This window comes from Schistocerca serialis, chromosome 4 (assembly GCF_023864345.2).
Source record: "Schistocerca serialis cubense isolate TAMUIC-IGC-003099 chromosome 4, iqSchSeri2.2, whole genome shotgun sequence".
Taxonomy (NCBI): Eukaryota; Metazoa; Arthropoda; class Insecta; order Orthoptera; family Acrididae; genus Schistocerca; species Schistocerca serialis.
Genome location: NC_064641.1, coordinates 715,401,052 through 715,416,462, shown reverse-complemented (window position 1 = coordinate 715,416,462; position 15,411 = coordinate 715,401,052). Strand labels below are relative to the sequence as shown.

At 40.9% G+C, this 15,411-nt stretch overlaps 1 protein-coding gene across 1 annotated transcript in view; it reads right to left on the bottom strand.

Moving 5' to 3' along the window:
- The window catches only part of LOC126474718 (aromatic-L-amino-acid decarboxylase-like), a 187,335-nt gene that overhangs the window by 38,235 nt on the left and 133,689 nt on the right, over positions 1-15,411 (bottom strand). Inside the window, exon 7 of the mRNA XM_050102196.1 lies at positions 7,808-8,347. Within this exon, the coding sequence (XP_049958153.1) occupies positions 7,808-8,347 (540 nt within the window). The remainder of the gene's footprint in view (positions 1-7,807; positions 8,348-15,411) is intronic.

The following is a 15,411-nucleotide window of genomic DNA, read 5'->3' as shown; positions in this document are numbered from 1 at the left end:
TTCGGCCTCCACTTGTAACACGGTGTTGGCTTCTGCTAACACAAAAAATTATTTCCTATATGAGACCTCTTTGGTCTTCGTTGGTTTGCCTTACTACGCAATTGGTTTAGTCGAACAATTACGAATTCTATAATTGACGTTTGTGTAAATTTTACCTAACGATTTTGTGAATTTCAACATCACAAAATAAAGTTACATCGCTGTATTAGCCAGGTCTTCCGACTACGAAACTACTGTGCTTGGCTCGAACTTTCAACATAATTGGTTTTACGGTAACACTTACAAAAGTAATTTTTCTTCCATTGCCCTCACTGTAAGTTTAAATTAATAATGTTAACGAAATAGTCTACTATGCTGGTGGCATAATAGCCCCGTCAACAGAGACTAAAAAAGGTCGAATCTGGGGAACATTTCACATGAGACACCTCAAATGATAAAGGAGCTTTAATTGTTATTTTTTGATCTGAAGATGGTCGTTTGAGGCGGTCTAACGCCGTCATCCGTAAACATAATGTTGATTATGTCATAAAATAAAAAAAGAAATATTTTCTTTTCAGCCGGACCGGCAGCATAGAATACGTCATAATATGACATTTTATAATGAATTAGTCCAGCCGAGGTGCAAATAGTATAATTAACAGTGCTTCTTCGTTACTATAATCTTGTTTCGGCTATAGCGCCATTTTTAAATAAACCTGTAGATGTTAAATCTGCTGAGTTTACTCACGTTTATAAAAGTTGTACATAAAGGTCAGTTTACATATGTACTTACGTCAAGTTGGAATAGATGACAATATTGCATTATTGAGTAAACTGTCGACTGTCTGTTTATTGCTAGACTGTCACAAGTCACGTAATTTCTATTTGTGTAGACCTTTCTTTTTCTTGAAATGCTTTTGACAGCTATATTCTCGTTGGTGCTTTATGTTTACAGTGTTATCTTTGAGATTCAGTGATGCTAGTGGTGTTTCAGTGATGATATAATTTTGTTACGATTTGATATCAATGGTTATCTTTCTGTTTTCATTTACAGTGTGTTTTTATCTGTTCTCGTTTCCAAATGCCCATAAAATATGAAACGTCCCCTTAGAAAAATTATGAATTATTGTGCTGGTAAACTTCTACGCTGATACAAAGACAGCTGAGTAAAACTGAACGTACTCAGACAGTTCTCTCTTTACTTATTCTGATCATCACTAAACTGACACACAATATTTTTTTAGCGCAAAGCAATCTAACTTTCAATAATCCCTACAAAAGAATGGCCATGACTGACAATAACCTATACCTTTCATGAATCCCTTACCTCACAAAAATCTTCGTTGCTCGAACTACTGCAACACAGCGAGTGCCAACACTGCCAGCTAAATAAAAGATTCTAACTACTGAAAGCACTAACTACTGATAGGCATAGTTAGCAAAATGAAAAATTTCGATAGAGAACAGACAATGTATTTACCTTAATAATGTTAAAAAGTTATCATATATATATCTATTAATTCATGACATCCATCTTTACAAATTTCCTTTTTCTGGCGTGCACACGTCCAGATCGTCCGCTTATAGTATCAAAACTCTGGCATCTCTCTCTCCACATCCACCACTGCTGGCTGCTCACCTCCAACAGTCCAACGCTACGCGCTGTTCACCAGGGGGGTGAAACTCACATATGGATTTCCGGTAACACGACGTTGATTTGGTCCCAGGCCACTTGGAGCGCTGCAAGTTTAGCAATCTATAGTCTCGTGTTTCTATTGGATGACTTAGTCTTCCATAATTGTTTTGGTATCGTAGTAACGTGATCGTGATTTTTCGTTTAAATTGCAGCGTAAGTACGTTGCTATCATTCTGCTTAATTTTTGGATGCATTCGTAATATTTGATGCTGTGATGATTCAGTATTTACTTTTTTACTTTTGTTTCATATAGAACACGAGGTTGTATCATCACATTACGTTCTGTGGACTCTTGCATATTTGTTCCTACAAAGAAATACAATTTCTGTTGCTCAGTTTACTTAAATGGTAAGTATATTTCTTATTTCTGTTGATATATCCTTGTATTTCATGGAGAATCCCATGCTAGCAGCTTTTGACATAGTTGGTATTCAACTTTCCGAATCCTGTAATGGAATATAATTCTGGCTTTGATTCATCTTCCTTTTTGCCATGAAGTAATCTTAGTGACAGAATAAATACCATTTATTGCGCCATTTACTACATACCAAATATTCGACGTGCTACAATTGATTCGTAATGCCTCGAGTGTGTTCTATTTCCCGTTTTCGACAGTAAATATTCTGTACAGTACATAACACTCTATCCAGGTAAAAAGTGTTTGTTGCTGTTGTATCGACAAAGGTTGTGTTCTCACATAATAAGACATTTGTTTGGAAGTCACACAAAGCAGGTCCTTCAAGCAGTTGGACATTTACTCATATTATTGTGGCAGTATCCAATGCAGTAGAAATCTTCTCGCACTTTAATGCTCAACAGAATGTTATACAGATTTACAGCTGTAACTGTTACTGATAATGTACAGTTGAATTTGGTATCTATCATGGTATCTAGATGCTCAAATATACTGAAATGGTACAATAAGCAGTGTTTCTACTGTCTTATAGCACTGTTTAACCAAGTAGTGTTGAACAGTTATAAACAGAGTGATGTGCATATCCGTAGTAGAAATCAGAATTTATTTTGTTTTGTTTTTTCACTATTCTGTAGCAATACCACATCAGATTACGAGCCATGATAACAGTTATCAATACTTCAGTACAGGATAGCTGCATTTAGACATAAGCTAATATGATTTTTGATAGTGAAATTAATTTTACATTGAGTTTTCTTTAACATTAATTAATGAAAACCGTACCTGATCCTTTTTCTCGTTCCTAATTTTTGGTTTGAATAATATTTCAGACACATGAGGATGGATCATACAGGAAGAGAAGAATCCAGTTTGAGATTGAAATACTCGTGCAAGTGTCCCAGATGCAGGAGTAGTTATTATGTAAAAACAAATTCCAAACACAAGAATAAACATTTCTATAAATTTCCAGCTGCATCAAAAAGTGAGACTTTAAAGAAGTGGAAATTGATCTGCAATATAGATGAAGGTGTCAACTGTAGTTATTATTATGTGTGTGAGGATCGTTTTTAAGAAGCAGATTTTGTGAACTTTACTAGACACAGACTAAATCCTGGTGTTATTCCAAAGCACATGGAATTAGTGTTGTATCACCCTCCCCCACCCCCCCCCACCCATCTGATGGTGGTGGTAGTGGTGGTGGTGGTGGCGGTTTCACCACATCGGGTACAAATATAAGTGTGCATGAGACAGGTCACAATGCAAAATCTACAGTAATACAACCAAGCAGTCCCCTTTTACAGATCACAGATGATGGTGAGTACAGCTATTTATCCTCACCAGTTTATGATGTTGAAAGTAGTCCAGGTATAATGGGATCTGGCGTTTCTAAATGTGATTTAACTCCAAGAAAAAACAAAATGTATAAACTGCATAGAATTACAGTTTCCAGAGTGTGTAAATTGAAAAAACAGCTACAGAATGAGAGGAATATATTGAAAATTCTAAAAGAGTTGTATGATGACAGGAAATTTCAGTTAATTGAAGAAGAGTTGAATGATGTGACTAAAACTTTTATTAATAGTCAGTTAAGAAATGCCAATATGCAGCCCACAGCAGACAGTGGTCTATACAAGATAAGGCATTTGCTTTATCTATTTATAAGCGTAGTCCCCAGTTGTACAGATATTTGGCCACATACTTCTGCCTTCCATCTGTCAGGCTGCTCAAGGGAGTGCTTTCCCACATACCATTTGATACAGGACTTAATCCAGCTTTCCTAAACTTTTTAGCAAGGGAAGTAAGTAATATGTATGAAAATGACAAGTATTGTGCTCTACTTTGTGATGAAATGTCTCTGGATGATGGTATGTACTATGATGCACACAAACAGCTAATCTATGGGTATCAGGACTTGGGTCATTTAGGACGTTCACCTGTAGCTGCTAGTCAAGCATTGGTTTTTATGCTAAAAGGCATTCACAGAACTTGGAAACAAGTTCTATCATATTACTTTACTGCAACCACTTTCCACTACACCCATTTGAAAACACTCATTGTTCATATCATAAGTGAACTACAGAACATTGGGTTCAAAGTGGTTTGTACTGTATGTGACCAGAATGCAACAAACCAAAAGGCCCTTAAACATCTGTGTGAAGCAAATTTGTTGAAGCCCAGTTTACTTCATTTTGTCGTCAATAATCAACCAATTGTTACCATTTATGATGTACCACATCTGCTCAAAAACACTAGAAATGCTGTGATAGATAATAAAATTCAATTTGAACCTCACAAAGCAGCAAAGTTTGAGTACATCAGTACATTGTTCTTTTGGATTAAAAAAACGGTTCAAAACTCTACCCAAATTAAAAGCACAACACTAACTTTTCTGATTTCCGTGTCAAAATGAAGGTAAAAGTTGCTGCTGCACAAATGAGCCATACTGTTGCAGCTGCAATTGAAACATATGTTTCTACTCACACATTACCATCTGAAGCTACACACACAGCTGAGTTTGTGGAAAAGGTAGATGATCTCTTTGATTCACACAACAGTAATGAGCAATATCCCAGAGATGGAAAACAATTTAGGTGGGCTTTATCAGAAAATTCGCCACATTTAGAAATGTGGTATAGCATATTGAGGGAAATAGGCAGCTGGCAAATAATAGATTTAAAAACGGGAAGAAACAAGACTAATATGTTTAGCTTCATAAAAGGTTGGCAGATTACATTACAGTCTATTATTTTCTTGGGGAAGACCTTGAAAGTGGTTGGCTTTAAGTACTTAAATTTAAAGGCGTTCAGTCAAGATGCTTTAGAAAATTTCTTTTGTTGTATAAGACAACATGGTATTGCTAATACAAACCCAACTTTTTTTCAGTTTGTACAAGCTCTGAAGACTTGTGTTGTCAATCGTATGACTTTGCCTTTCAAAGCCATGAGTGTAAGTAACTGTGAAAAAGATGATTACACTCCCTTGAGCAGTTTGTGTCACTTTTTGGCAGCAAGTGATAGGAGTGAACATTTAAGTGAATGTGAGATGAATGACACTGATACACCTGAGCAAATTTATTCTCACTCAGATGGTATCATCGAGTCTGTAGAAGATTAACAAGCCTTAGCCTATGTAGCAGGCTATGTACTGAAAGCCACAGATGTACCAGATGATTGTGAAACGTGTAATACCAGTCTCTACTCCTCTGTTGTGACTGAAAATCATTTGTTTACCTCATTTAAAGAGAATAGTGAGGAGCATTCTCATTTGAAATATGCAAGTGAAAGAGTCATGATTTTCCTAAGGGCACTCCATGATCAGCTGTATGAGTATCTAAATAGTCACGGTCACACAACAAGGCTACATGATAATTAAAAAAAAAACATTTGATCTGTCTCATACAACAATTTGTAATAAACATGAGATTGAAGAGATACTTCTGAAGACAAGTATTCCATTTATAATATACAAGTATGTGAAAGAAAAGAAATTTACAAACAAGAGGAAATTGTGTATGCAACAACTTAAGAAGACGTTCAAATCATGTTAAGAGACTTTGTATTTCAGTGTTTCATATGTGTACAATTAGAGTAAGCTCCCTATACATATACAAATGTTGTGTTAAAAGCAGAGAATTACATGTTCCTGTATCAAAATCATGCCTTTGATTTGTTATGACAAAATCTGGTAATTCAGCAGGAACATAACTTAACACTTTCTAGATGTGATGATGGGACTCTAAGTACCAGCGTCTTCTTTCATTATTTAAACATGATATGTGTTGCCAAAATAACAGTCAAGTTGGGGAAAAAGAAAAAAAATGTTATGTAGTGCAGTTCATTTTCTTTGTATGTCTCATTGGCAAATACATTTTGGCTACATTCATGGAGTGTCTACCTGCTCTACTCCCAATTTGTTTTTCAGTTGATGTAAAGTAGTATTTTGTGTGTTTCATAAATTTATTTGAACTGTGCAGAAGTTCAATTTCAGATGACTGAATATCCATAAATAACAATCAACAGAAAAAATAATAAATCGGATTTTGTAGACTTTACATCCTTGGTTTGTAGCACAGATTTTTTTTTGTAAATTACCTCTTTGTTATCTTTTAGCTGTGCAGTTATTTATTTGTGTAACCTTCCACTTTTGGTCATGTGAGTGGACATAATGTGCTTTAGGATATGTGGAAACCTAAAAATCATTTATATATGCATGCAATGTCAGATGAATTTTTTAGTCTGACATGTGCTAAAGCTCATTTATTTCCACATGATAATGGCCACACAGCCAAAATCGCAATATTGAGTTTTACAAAAAAAATTTCACAGTCAAAAGGTGACGTAATTTACGAAAATTTTCACAATGTAAACTGCAGCTACGAGTAGTTAATGTTTGTTTTTGATTGAGATTTCTTTTATATATTGCTTTTCAAGGTCTCAAAAACCTTTATTACTGCACTATGCGGCCCACATTCAAAGATTAAATGAAAAATATTGTCATCTAATTTGCGTATTTAGAAATAAACATAAGAGATTTTCGCACCTTATTTTTTCGTATTGAAGTTCACAGCCAGGCCACAAATAGCGCTGGTGTCGCTCTGCGTTTCCGTATAATAATGTGGTCCTTGCACTTCTACTACATTGGCGTTCTGTGCTGTTCGCATCCAACTGCCCAACACTAAAATAGCGAGTATTCTAACAATGCCAACAAGCCACAGACTGCACACAGCACAGTCAGTGATTTTCATACAGAGCGCTACGTGGCGTTACCAACATATAAACCTAAACAGCCTACTTAAAAATTTTATAGATAATTTTTATGTTTAAGATCGTGTAATGACCGCGCTTAATTCTATATCGGTCAAACGGGACGAAACTTCACCATTAGATTTAAAGAACACATAAATTGCGACAGAAATCTATCAAGCTTTTATCCACATACAAAAAAAATCAAAATCACAAATCAGAGCACATCGAAAATTCATTACAAGTTCTACACAAAATATCAAAATGGTGCGCTGTGAACATTCTTGAAGTATTAGAAGTATATACACACACGAAAAATTGTCGAAGCGATATTCTCAATGAAGAAATCGATCTTAAACATAAAAATAACCTAGAATATTTTACTGACATTTTGGATATCGAGAACAGATCAAAGCAAAAAATAACCGTAGGTACAAATCATAACAAAATTATGATATCTATGAAACACAAATAACATCACTGACTAGCAAAGATAGCATATGAAACACAAATAACATCACTGGCTAGCAAAGATTGCACTGTAAACATAAAGCATCAACGAGGGTAAACTGTCAAGATAGCTGTCAAAAGTTATTTCACGGAAAAATTCTACACAAATAGAAAATACGTGACTTATAACAGTCCAGCAATAAACAGGCAGATTACAGTTTACTCACTGAAGCAATATGGACGTCTTTTTCCACTAGACGTCAGTTTATATGTAAAGTGATCTTTCTGCACTACTGTTATAAACGTAAGTATATTCACCAAAGTTACAGGTTTACATGAGCTGGCGCTATAGTCAAAACAAGCTTGTAATAAGGAAGAAGCGCTAGTACTTAAACTATTTGTAGCTTGCCTGGAATAATTCATTATAAAAAGAAACAGTGAAATAAATCATGATTTTAGTAGATCACGTGATGGACCGCGTACAAATCTGCCATGGGCTAGGTTAGACAAGTGCTCGCGACTCACCTTGGCACTGTCCATGACTCTGAAGCGCCCGTCCCCACGCAGCAAGTCCTCGAACTGTTTGGCGAGTGAGCAGTGGTTGCGTATGCGGTCCTGGAGGGCGGCTATGCCGAACTTGCGGAAGGTGAACCAGAGCTTGAGGGCGCGGAAGCGGCGCTCGCGGGGCAGCCCCCAGTGGCGGAAGTCGAGGACCGGGTTGTCGCGCTCCTGCTGCGTCTGCAGCGGGTGCGTCGAGAACGCCTCGACCAGCTGGAAGTAGTCGCGCACCCACAGGCACGCGCAGTCGAAGTTGACCGGCAGCCACTTGTCCGCGCTCACGTTGATCGAGTTGGCGCGGTCCAGGCCGTCGGCCAAGTGGCGCATCTCGGGGCAGATAAGCGCGTTGCCCGCGTACGTGGCGTCCACGTGCAGCCAGACGGCGGTCTTGCGCCGGCACTCCATCGCGATCTCGTGCAGGTTGTCGAATGCGCACGTGGTCTGCGTGCCCAGCGTCGCGCACACGAAACACGGCATCAGCCCGTTGTGTTCGTCTTGTTCCATCGCCTGTCGAAACCCGTTCCTCAACAAATCGCGCGTCACGCAGCCCTTTTTCGCTTTACCCTTGGATGCATAACAGCGGTCTTTTAGACCTGACAACCACTGATTCTCTCAAGAAATTGTTTTAAAATTAATTTATTTTAATTGATGTCCTGTGTAATCCTTGGGAATACAACTGACTTACTTGTTTGATACAATGCAATTTATTATTTTATGTATGTTGTAGTCCTACTCGTATAATGCACGACAGGAGTCTTTTAGACTCCGTAGCAAACCAGCTGCCTTCCCGATTAATAGCTAGATTACAGATAACATTTATCTGTTTGGCGCAGTTATACTCTTTATGAAGAGGTCAGAAACACAAAGTAACATTCCAGTAGTCAACTGGAAAGAAGAGTATTTCTAAGTGCCAAAACACATTCAGACGAACATACGAGGGTTGGAACTTAAATAGTGGCAACTATTTATTCACAACAGATACCAAAGAGTTGCATGTTTGCACCTGTTACTGTCCTTCAAAGTAATCATCAGCGTAGTGTCGAACCCGTTGCCAGCCATGTGGAAGGAGTAGTATACGGTTAGCAGAGACTGTTCTGTTGATGGTGCAAATGGATCGGTTTACTGCCTGTCGAATCCCTGAAACAGTTCTGTAGCGAATGCATCTTCGGAATCAAATCAAAGTCACAAGGACTTAAGTCCGGGGAGTATGGTGGATGGTACAGTACTTCCCAGTCCCACTGACCGAACAGAGCAGACACAGCTTGCGCTGTATGCGTCCGCACACTGTCGTGCAAAATGATGGGTGGGTTGAGCAGAAAGTGTCGCCTCTTCTTTCTCAAAGCTGGTCGAAGGATATGCTCCAAAACAAACAGTAATACTGGGCATTGACGGTCTGCCGTGGAGGGGCGTAATGCGTTAGGATAACACCATCACAGTCGTACACGAGAATCACCGTAACTTTACACCGCTCCATTCGCATCATCAACAGAACAGGCTCTGCTAACGGTATACTACGCCTTCGCCGGCCGCGCTGGTCTAGCGGTTAAGGCGCTCAGTCCGGAACCGCGCGACTGCTACGGTCGCAGGTTCGAATCCTGCCTCGGGCATGGATGTGTGTGATGTCCTTAGGTTAGTTAGGTTTAAGTAGTTCTAAGTTCTAGGGGACTGATGACCACAGATGTTAAGTCCTATAGTGCTCAGAGCCATTTGAACCATTTGAACTACGCCTTCAACATCGCTGGCAACGGCTTCTATACAATGCTGGTGACTACTCTGAAGAACAGGTAACAGGTGCAAACATGTAACTCTTTTGTATCGGTTCTGAATAAATAGTTGCCACTATTTAAGTTCCACCCTCCTAAATTTCGTATCATAAACATAATAACTATTTAAGAAACTACTATTCCTTACTTAGGACATAATTATGTACCCTACTGCCTGTAAAGACGGAAGAACATCTGAAGTCAGCACATCTGATCAAAACTTTAAATGAATTATTACTGGATGGCTTGAAGATGCAGCTCTCTTTGATCAAGAAGACGGCAGAAATTCAGATACTGACGGTCATCAAGATGATGAACCAAAATCTTATAGCGTCCCAGGTGAAACAAGTAGTAAAGAATTAGATGATACAAACTACAAAATTGCTGATTTTCTTACCGCTCAGTATGGAACTCAATACAGTAAATCACTGGCGCCAATGAGCAGAATACGAGAACACAATTAGAGGTAGCGCAACTTAAAAAGAAAAAAAAGGAAAATACAAAAAAAATGGCTCTGAGCACTATGGGACTCAACTGCTGAGGTCATTAGTCCCCTAGAACTTAGAACTAGTTAAACCTAACTAACCTAAGGACATCACAAACATCCATGCCCGAGGCAGGATTCGAACCTGCGACCGTAGCGGTCTTGCGGTTCCAGACTGCAGCGCCTTTAACCGCACGGCCACTTCGGCCGGCTAGGAAAATACACTCAGTATGAAGGCTGTAAAGACCTGAGCAATTTTATAATCATCATTTTCAGCTGAAAGACAATATTACAGTTGTACTTTGTGTGGCCAAAAAGAACAAACGTGTGATATTGCTAAGCCTCTGCAAAACAGCACCAATGTAGATGAAAAATATAAAAACAACATTATTGTAAAATGAACGTACATCAGGTGTTGATTCTCTTCACCAGAAGGCAAGTACACTTACTTGGAAGAGAGTCTCAAGAAGATGGTATTTTTTCTTGAGGACAAACGTATTGGGTGCAATAGCAATAAATATCTTGTGCTTATTTTCACTGTAATACCCCATGTAAACTCGACAGCAAACGAAGTGGGTCACGACTGAATTCCAATTTGTAGGCTGCACCTGAATGTATGCAACCAACATAGCATATCTGTGTTGCACATCATCGCAACCCTCCACAGTACAGTCGTTGTAAGATACACAATGGGTACCGCTAGAGACTACTAAAGAACACTGGTCTTTATGACAGTCCGTCCAGATGTAAAGTAACACCACGATAGTACAGAAGAGATCAGACAGTCCTTAACGTTTGTAAACTAAACGTTAATTACAATAAAGTTGTATGGCAATTGGAAACAAGTTCTTTGCTGGCTAAAAGGTTTACCCAACACATGCTGTACGTCGTTCAACGTTCAACGGGGAGTGGTTTCGCATCAACTTTATGTAATACTAAGCAGTTAAAAGAAAACGTGATTAACGGCGGCAACCACTCTACGGAAATCCCAACATTAACGGCGAATCACAAGTAATATCATTGTTCACATTACTCATCAACAGTTACTTGTACACAAAGTTGTACTTTAAATGACATGACCAACGTCTTCGTTCAGGATCCGGATGCAAACCCAGAACGTAAAGCCATTGTTAACCAAGCAAAGCTTTGTGCCTTATCGAGACTCGATCACTAGCCAGAAAGAGACGTCAAATATCGACGTTTGCACCAGTATCAGTTATCAGTTCTCAACTTGAACGTATATGACGATAATGTTTGTACGAAAGCAGGAACCCTAACATGACAATTACCTTCTTGGTAATTAACCTCGAAAGACGTTGTATTGTGTTGAATTGTTAAGGAACAAAGGATGCACATGTTTAAAATTGAAATGCCATCATGTAATGCTGGGGACAAGGATGCGAACCCAGCACCTAATCGGATTGTTGAATAAGTACGTAAAATCAGAATGTAGATATCACAGTTTGTCACCAGTAGTGGGGTTGGGATCTTAAATGACGACTGAAGTTGTATTGCCTGACCAGGATTCGAACCCGGCGCCTACCGCCGTCGTTGTCTAACCGGGAACAGACGAGAAATGTTGGTCCACCATCAGCAAGATGTGCACACGTTTAACTAGAAATAAGGTGACGAAAACGTCTATGCTGACTGAGAGTCGAACGCCGCACACACGTTAATAATCAACTTCATATTCAGTAGTAGCTAGGAGTAGCATGTTTAGTTGCAAACGTTAAGGCCTTCCTCATCCCTAGTAACGTGTTGCCTAATATCTGCGATATCATGATGTTAATTTACAAGTGGATTGACTGCCGTAAAGAGCAATGTTCTCTAGTAGTCGTGTATCATTGAGATGTAAATGAAGTGCCTCAGCAGAAAGTAATTTCCGTCGTGCAGCACGTATTGTTTCAGAGACACTGAGTACATGTTATAAGTGCACAAAACGTGTATTATATACTAAGTATATACTATTATTTGGAGAAGCTCCCGCCAACCCTGTTTACTTTTACATTCCACTTAGTTGTCGTGGTTGAATACAGGTTTTCTTAAGGCTACATCTAATGCACAGCGCTTACAAGAAAGTATAGTTTCCTGCGTCATGCTATTGCTAGCTAGGTGAAATATTTTGTGGTAGCTATGTTTAAAATGAATGTAATCTTGAAAGTATTGTTCGTCAAATATTTGAATAAATCGTCAACAGTAGGTGTGCCTGCACATGTTATAGCATAATAGTTGTAGCTGCGTTAGTTTGTATTACAGACTTGGGTAGGTTAGGTGTAACTTTTGATCCTTCAAGGGGTGATCGTGGCCATGCGGCCCGGGTCTGTATTAGCCGCAGCTCGCGAGCTACGGGCCAGCCATGCTGGCCGAGGCGAGACGAAAGTGAGCGAGCTGTCGGTGGCGTTGGTGGGCCAACAGCCCGGAACGAGCCAGCACGGCTGCGCCGCATGCCTCAGCCTCTGCCGCTCCGTTTGACGTAAATATGTTTACCTCCTCTCCTGGAATCTGTATAAGAGCGGCAAGCAGAAATACACATCAGGCTGTCTGCCATAATGGCTCGCTGGGAGAGGGCTATTCAAGGTAGAGTCAAAAAATGGTTCAAATGGCTCTGAGCACTATGGGGCTTAACTTCTGAGGTTATCAGTCCCCTAGAACTCAGAACTACTTAAACCTAACTAACCTAATGACATCACACACATCCATGCCTGAGGCAGGATTCGAACCTGCGTCCGTAGTAGTCGCGCAGTTCCAGACTGTAGCGCCTAGAACCGCTCGGCCACTCCGGCCGGCTGAGAGTTCCTGATTTATGATGGTTAGTAGCAGTCAGTTCTGAGTATTATTAGTAACTAAGCTCCAGTCCCTAAACCTAGTTACAGAAATGCGAATCAGACGCATTACGTATTCCAGGCCGCAGCAGCCGCGTCTTTGAGGTGCCAGCTATGGTTACTTCCCAGCGCACTGTTGGATCACATCGGTTCGCCTTCTTCCTGCTGGTAATGTAACTGATATTTGCAACAACGCAAGGTATGTTCGGCAACTCTGTGATTGACGAGTTACTTCCTGGTGTGCACGGAATTAAGCCTCGAAGTTCACTTGATTTCTCCTGTCATTTCCATTGAATAATCTGAATTGTTATCGCTTGAGGTGTAACAGAAGATTGTAAATTTACGGTTTTCAGTCCAGCAAAGTCATTGAACGTGGCAATCGCAAGTAATCTCGTCCTGTAAATAGCGGTTTAGGAGTTCTAGCCACTATTGCCCTCGTAAGAGGAAAGCGCAAATCATATTTATCCCCTAGCTCTGTGTTGACGTGCTGACCTGTGGAAAAGCGAGTATTATGGTTCGCGGTTCCAGACTCGCTAAATGTAACGTTTTTATATCCCTTCTGTGTAAGAGCTGCAAGCAGTCAGATCAAACATCGATAAGCAAATCGTAAGAAAATACTTTCAGCTCATAGTGCAATGGTGAAAAACTTACAATGCTGCACAACAGGTAACGCCTCTTTCCGCTGCTGACTAGCAAATTTTGGGTTTCTAGGAATACGTAACTTTATTTATGAAATGCCACATTTGCATACCTGTTGAGTATGACACAGCATACCATTTAAACACAGACCCAATCGAAATCTAAGTGAGTAGTATTTTTCTAATTCGTGCAGATAGAGGCACGCTTGTGCACAGATACTCAGTTTTATTAAAACAGACTTTCGTCGTAAGGTTATCGAGGGTAATTTTATTTCGTTGCTTATAATACACTGCACAGTTGTCATAAGGTATCTTTTAGTGTGTTAAAACAATACTAAACATGAGAGAGAAATTAATCATCGACGATGTATGCGAATTCTGTGATGTTATCTATAACAATCTGACAATGCACATGCAGTTTATTGATTACATGCATGTAGAAAACTTGTTCTGAGTTAAAGCTGTCAAACAAGGTTTGAAGAAGAATAAGATGCCATTACAGGCGACAGCTAATGTAGAAAATACTTTTATGACTATTTGGCACGATACGCTCTCCCCATACATAATACAAAAGCTTCGAGGTGTATCTGCTGCCCGGCTGTCTATTAAACCTGAGAAGAACAAAATGACGTAGAAGTTAGCCTTATTTTCCACATGCGACTATTTTGGGTTGAGAAGTGAAAAGAATTACACTCCTGGAAATGGAAAAAAGAACACATTGACACCGGTGTGTCAGACCCACCATACTTGCTCCGGACACTGCGAGAGGGCTGTACAAGCAATGATCACACGCACGGCACAGCGGACACACCAGGAACCGGGGTGTTGGCCGTCGAATGGCGCTAGCTGCGCAGCATTTGTGCACCGCCGCCGTCAGTGTCAGCCAGTTTGCCGTGGCATACGGAGCTCCATCGCAGTCTTTAACACTGGTAGCATGCCGCGACAGCGTGGACGTGAACCGTATGTGCAGTTGACGGACTTTGAGCGAGGGCGTATAGTGGGCATGCGGGAGGCCGGGTGGACGTACCGCCGAATTGCTCAACACGTGGGGCGTGAGGTCTCCACAGTACATCGATGTTGTCGCCAGTGGTCGGCGGAAGGTGCCCGTCGACCTGGGACCGTACCGCAGCGACGCACGGATGCACGCCAAGACCGTAGGATCCTACGCAGTGCCGTAGGGGACCGCACCGCCACTTCCCAGCAAATTAGGGACACTGTTGCTCCTGGGGTATCGGCGAGGACCATTCGCAACCGTCTCCATGAAGCTGGGCTACGGTCCCGCACACCGTTAGGCCGTCTTCCGCTCACGCCCCAACATCGTGCAGCCCGCCTCCAGTGGTGTCGCGACAGGCGTGAATGGAGGGACGAATGGAGACGTGTCGTCTTCAGCGATGAGAGTCGCTTCTGCCTTGGTGCCAATGATGGTGGTATGCGTGTTTGGCGCCGTGCAGGTGAGCGCCACAATCAGGACTGCATACGACCGAGGCACACAGGGCCAACACCCGGCATCATGGTGTGGGGAGCGATCTCCTACACTGGCCGTACACCACTGGTGATCGTCGAGGGGACACTGAATAGTGCACGGTACATCCAAACCGTCATCGAACCCATCGTTCTACCATTCCTAGACCGGCAAGGGAACTTGCTGTTCCAACAGGACAATGCACGTCCGCATGTATCCCGTGCCACCCAACGTGCTCTAGAAGGTGTAAGTCAAGTACCCTGGCCAGCAAGATCTCCGGATCTGTCCCCCATTGAGCATGTTTGGGACTGGATGAAGCGTCGTCTCACGCGGTCTGCACGTCCAGCACGAACGCTGGTCCAACTGAGGCGCCAGGTGGAAATGGCATGGCAAGCCGTTCCA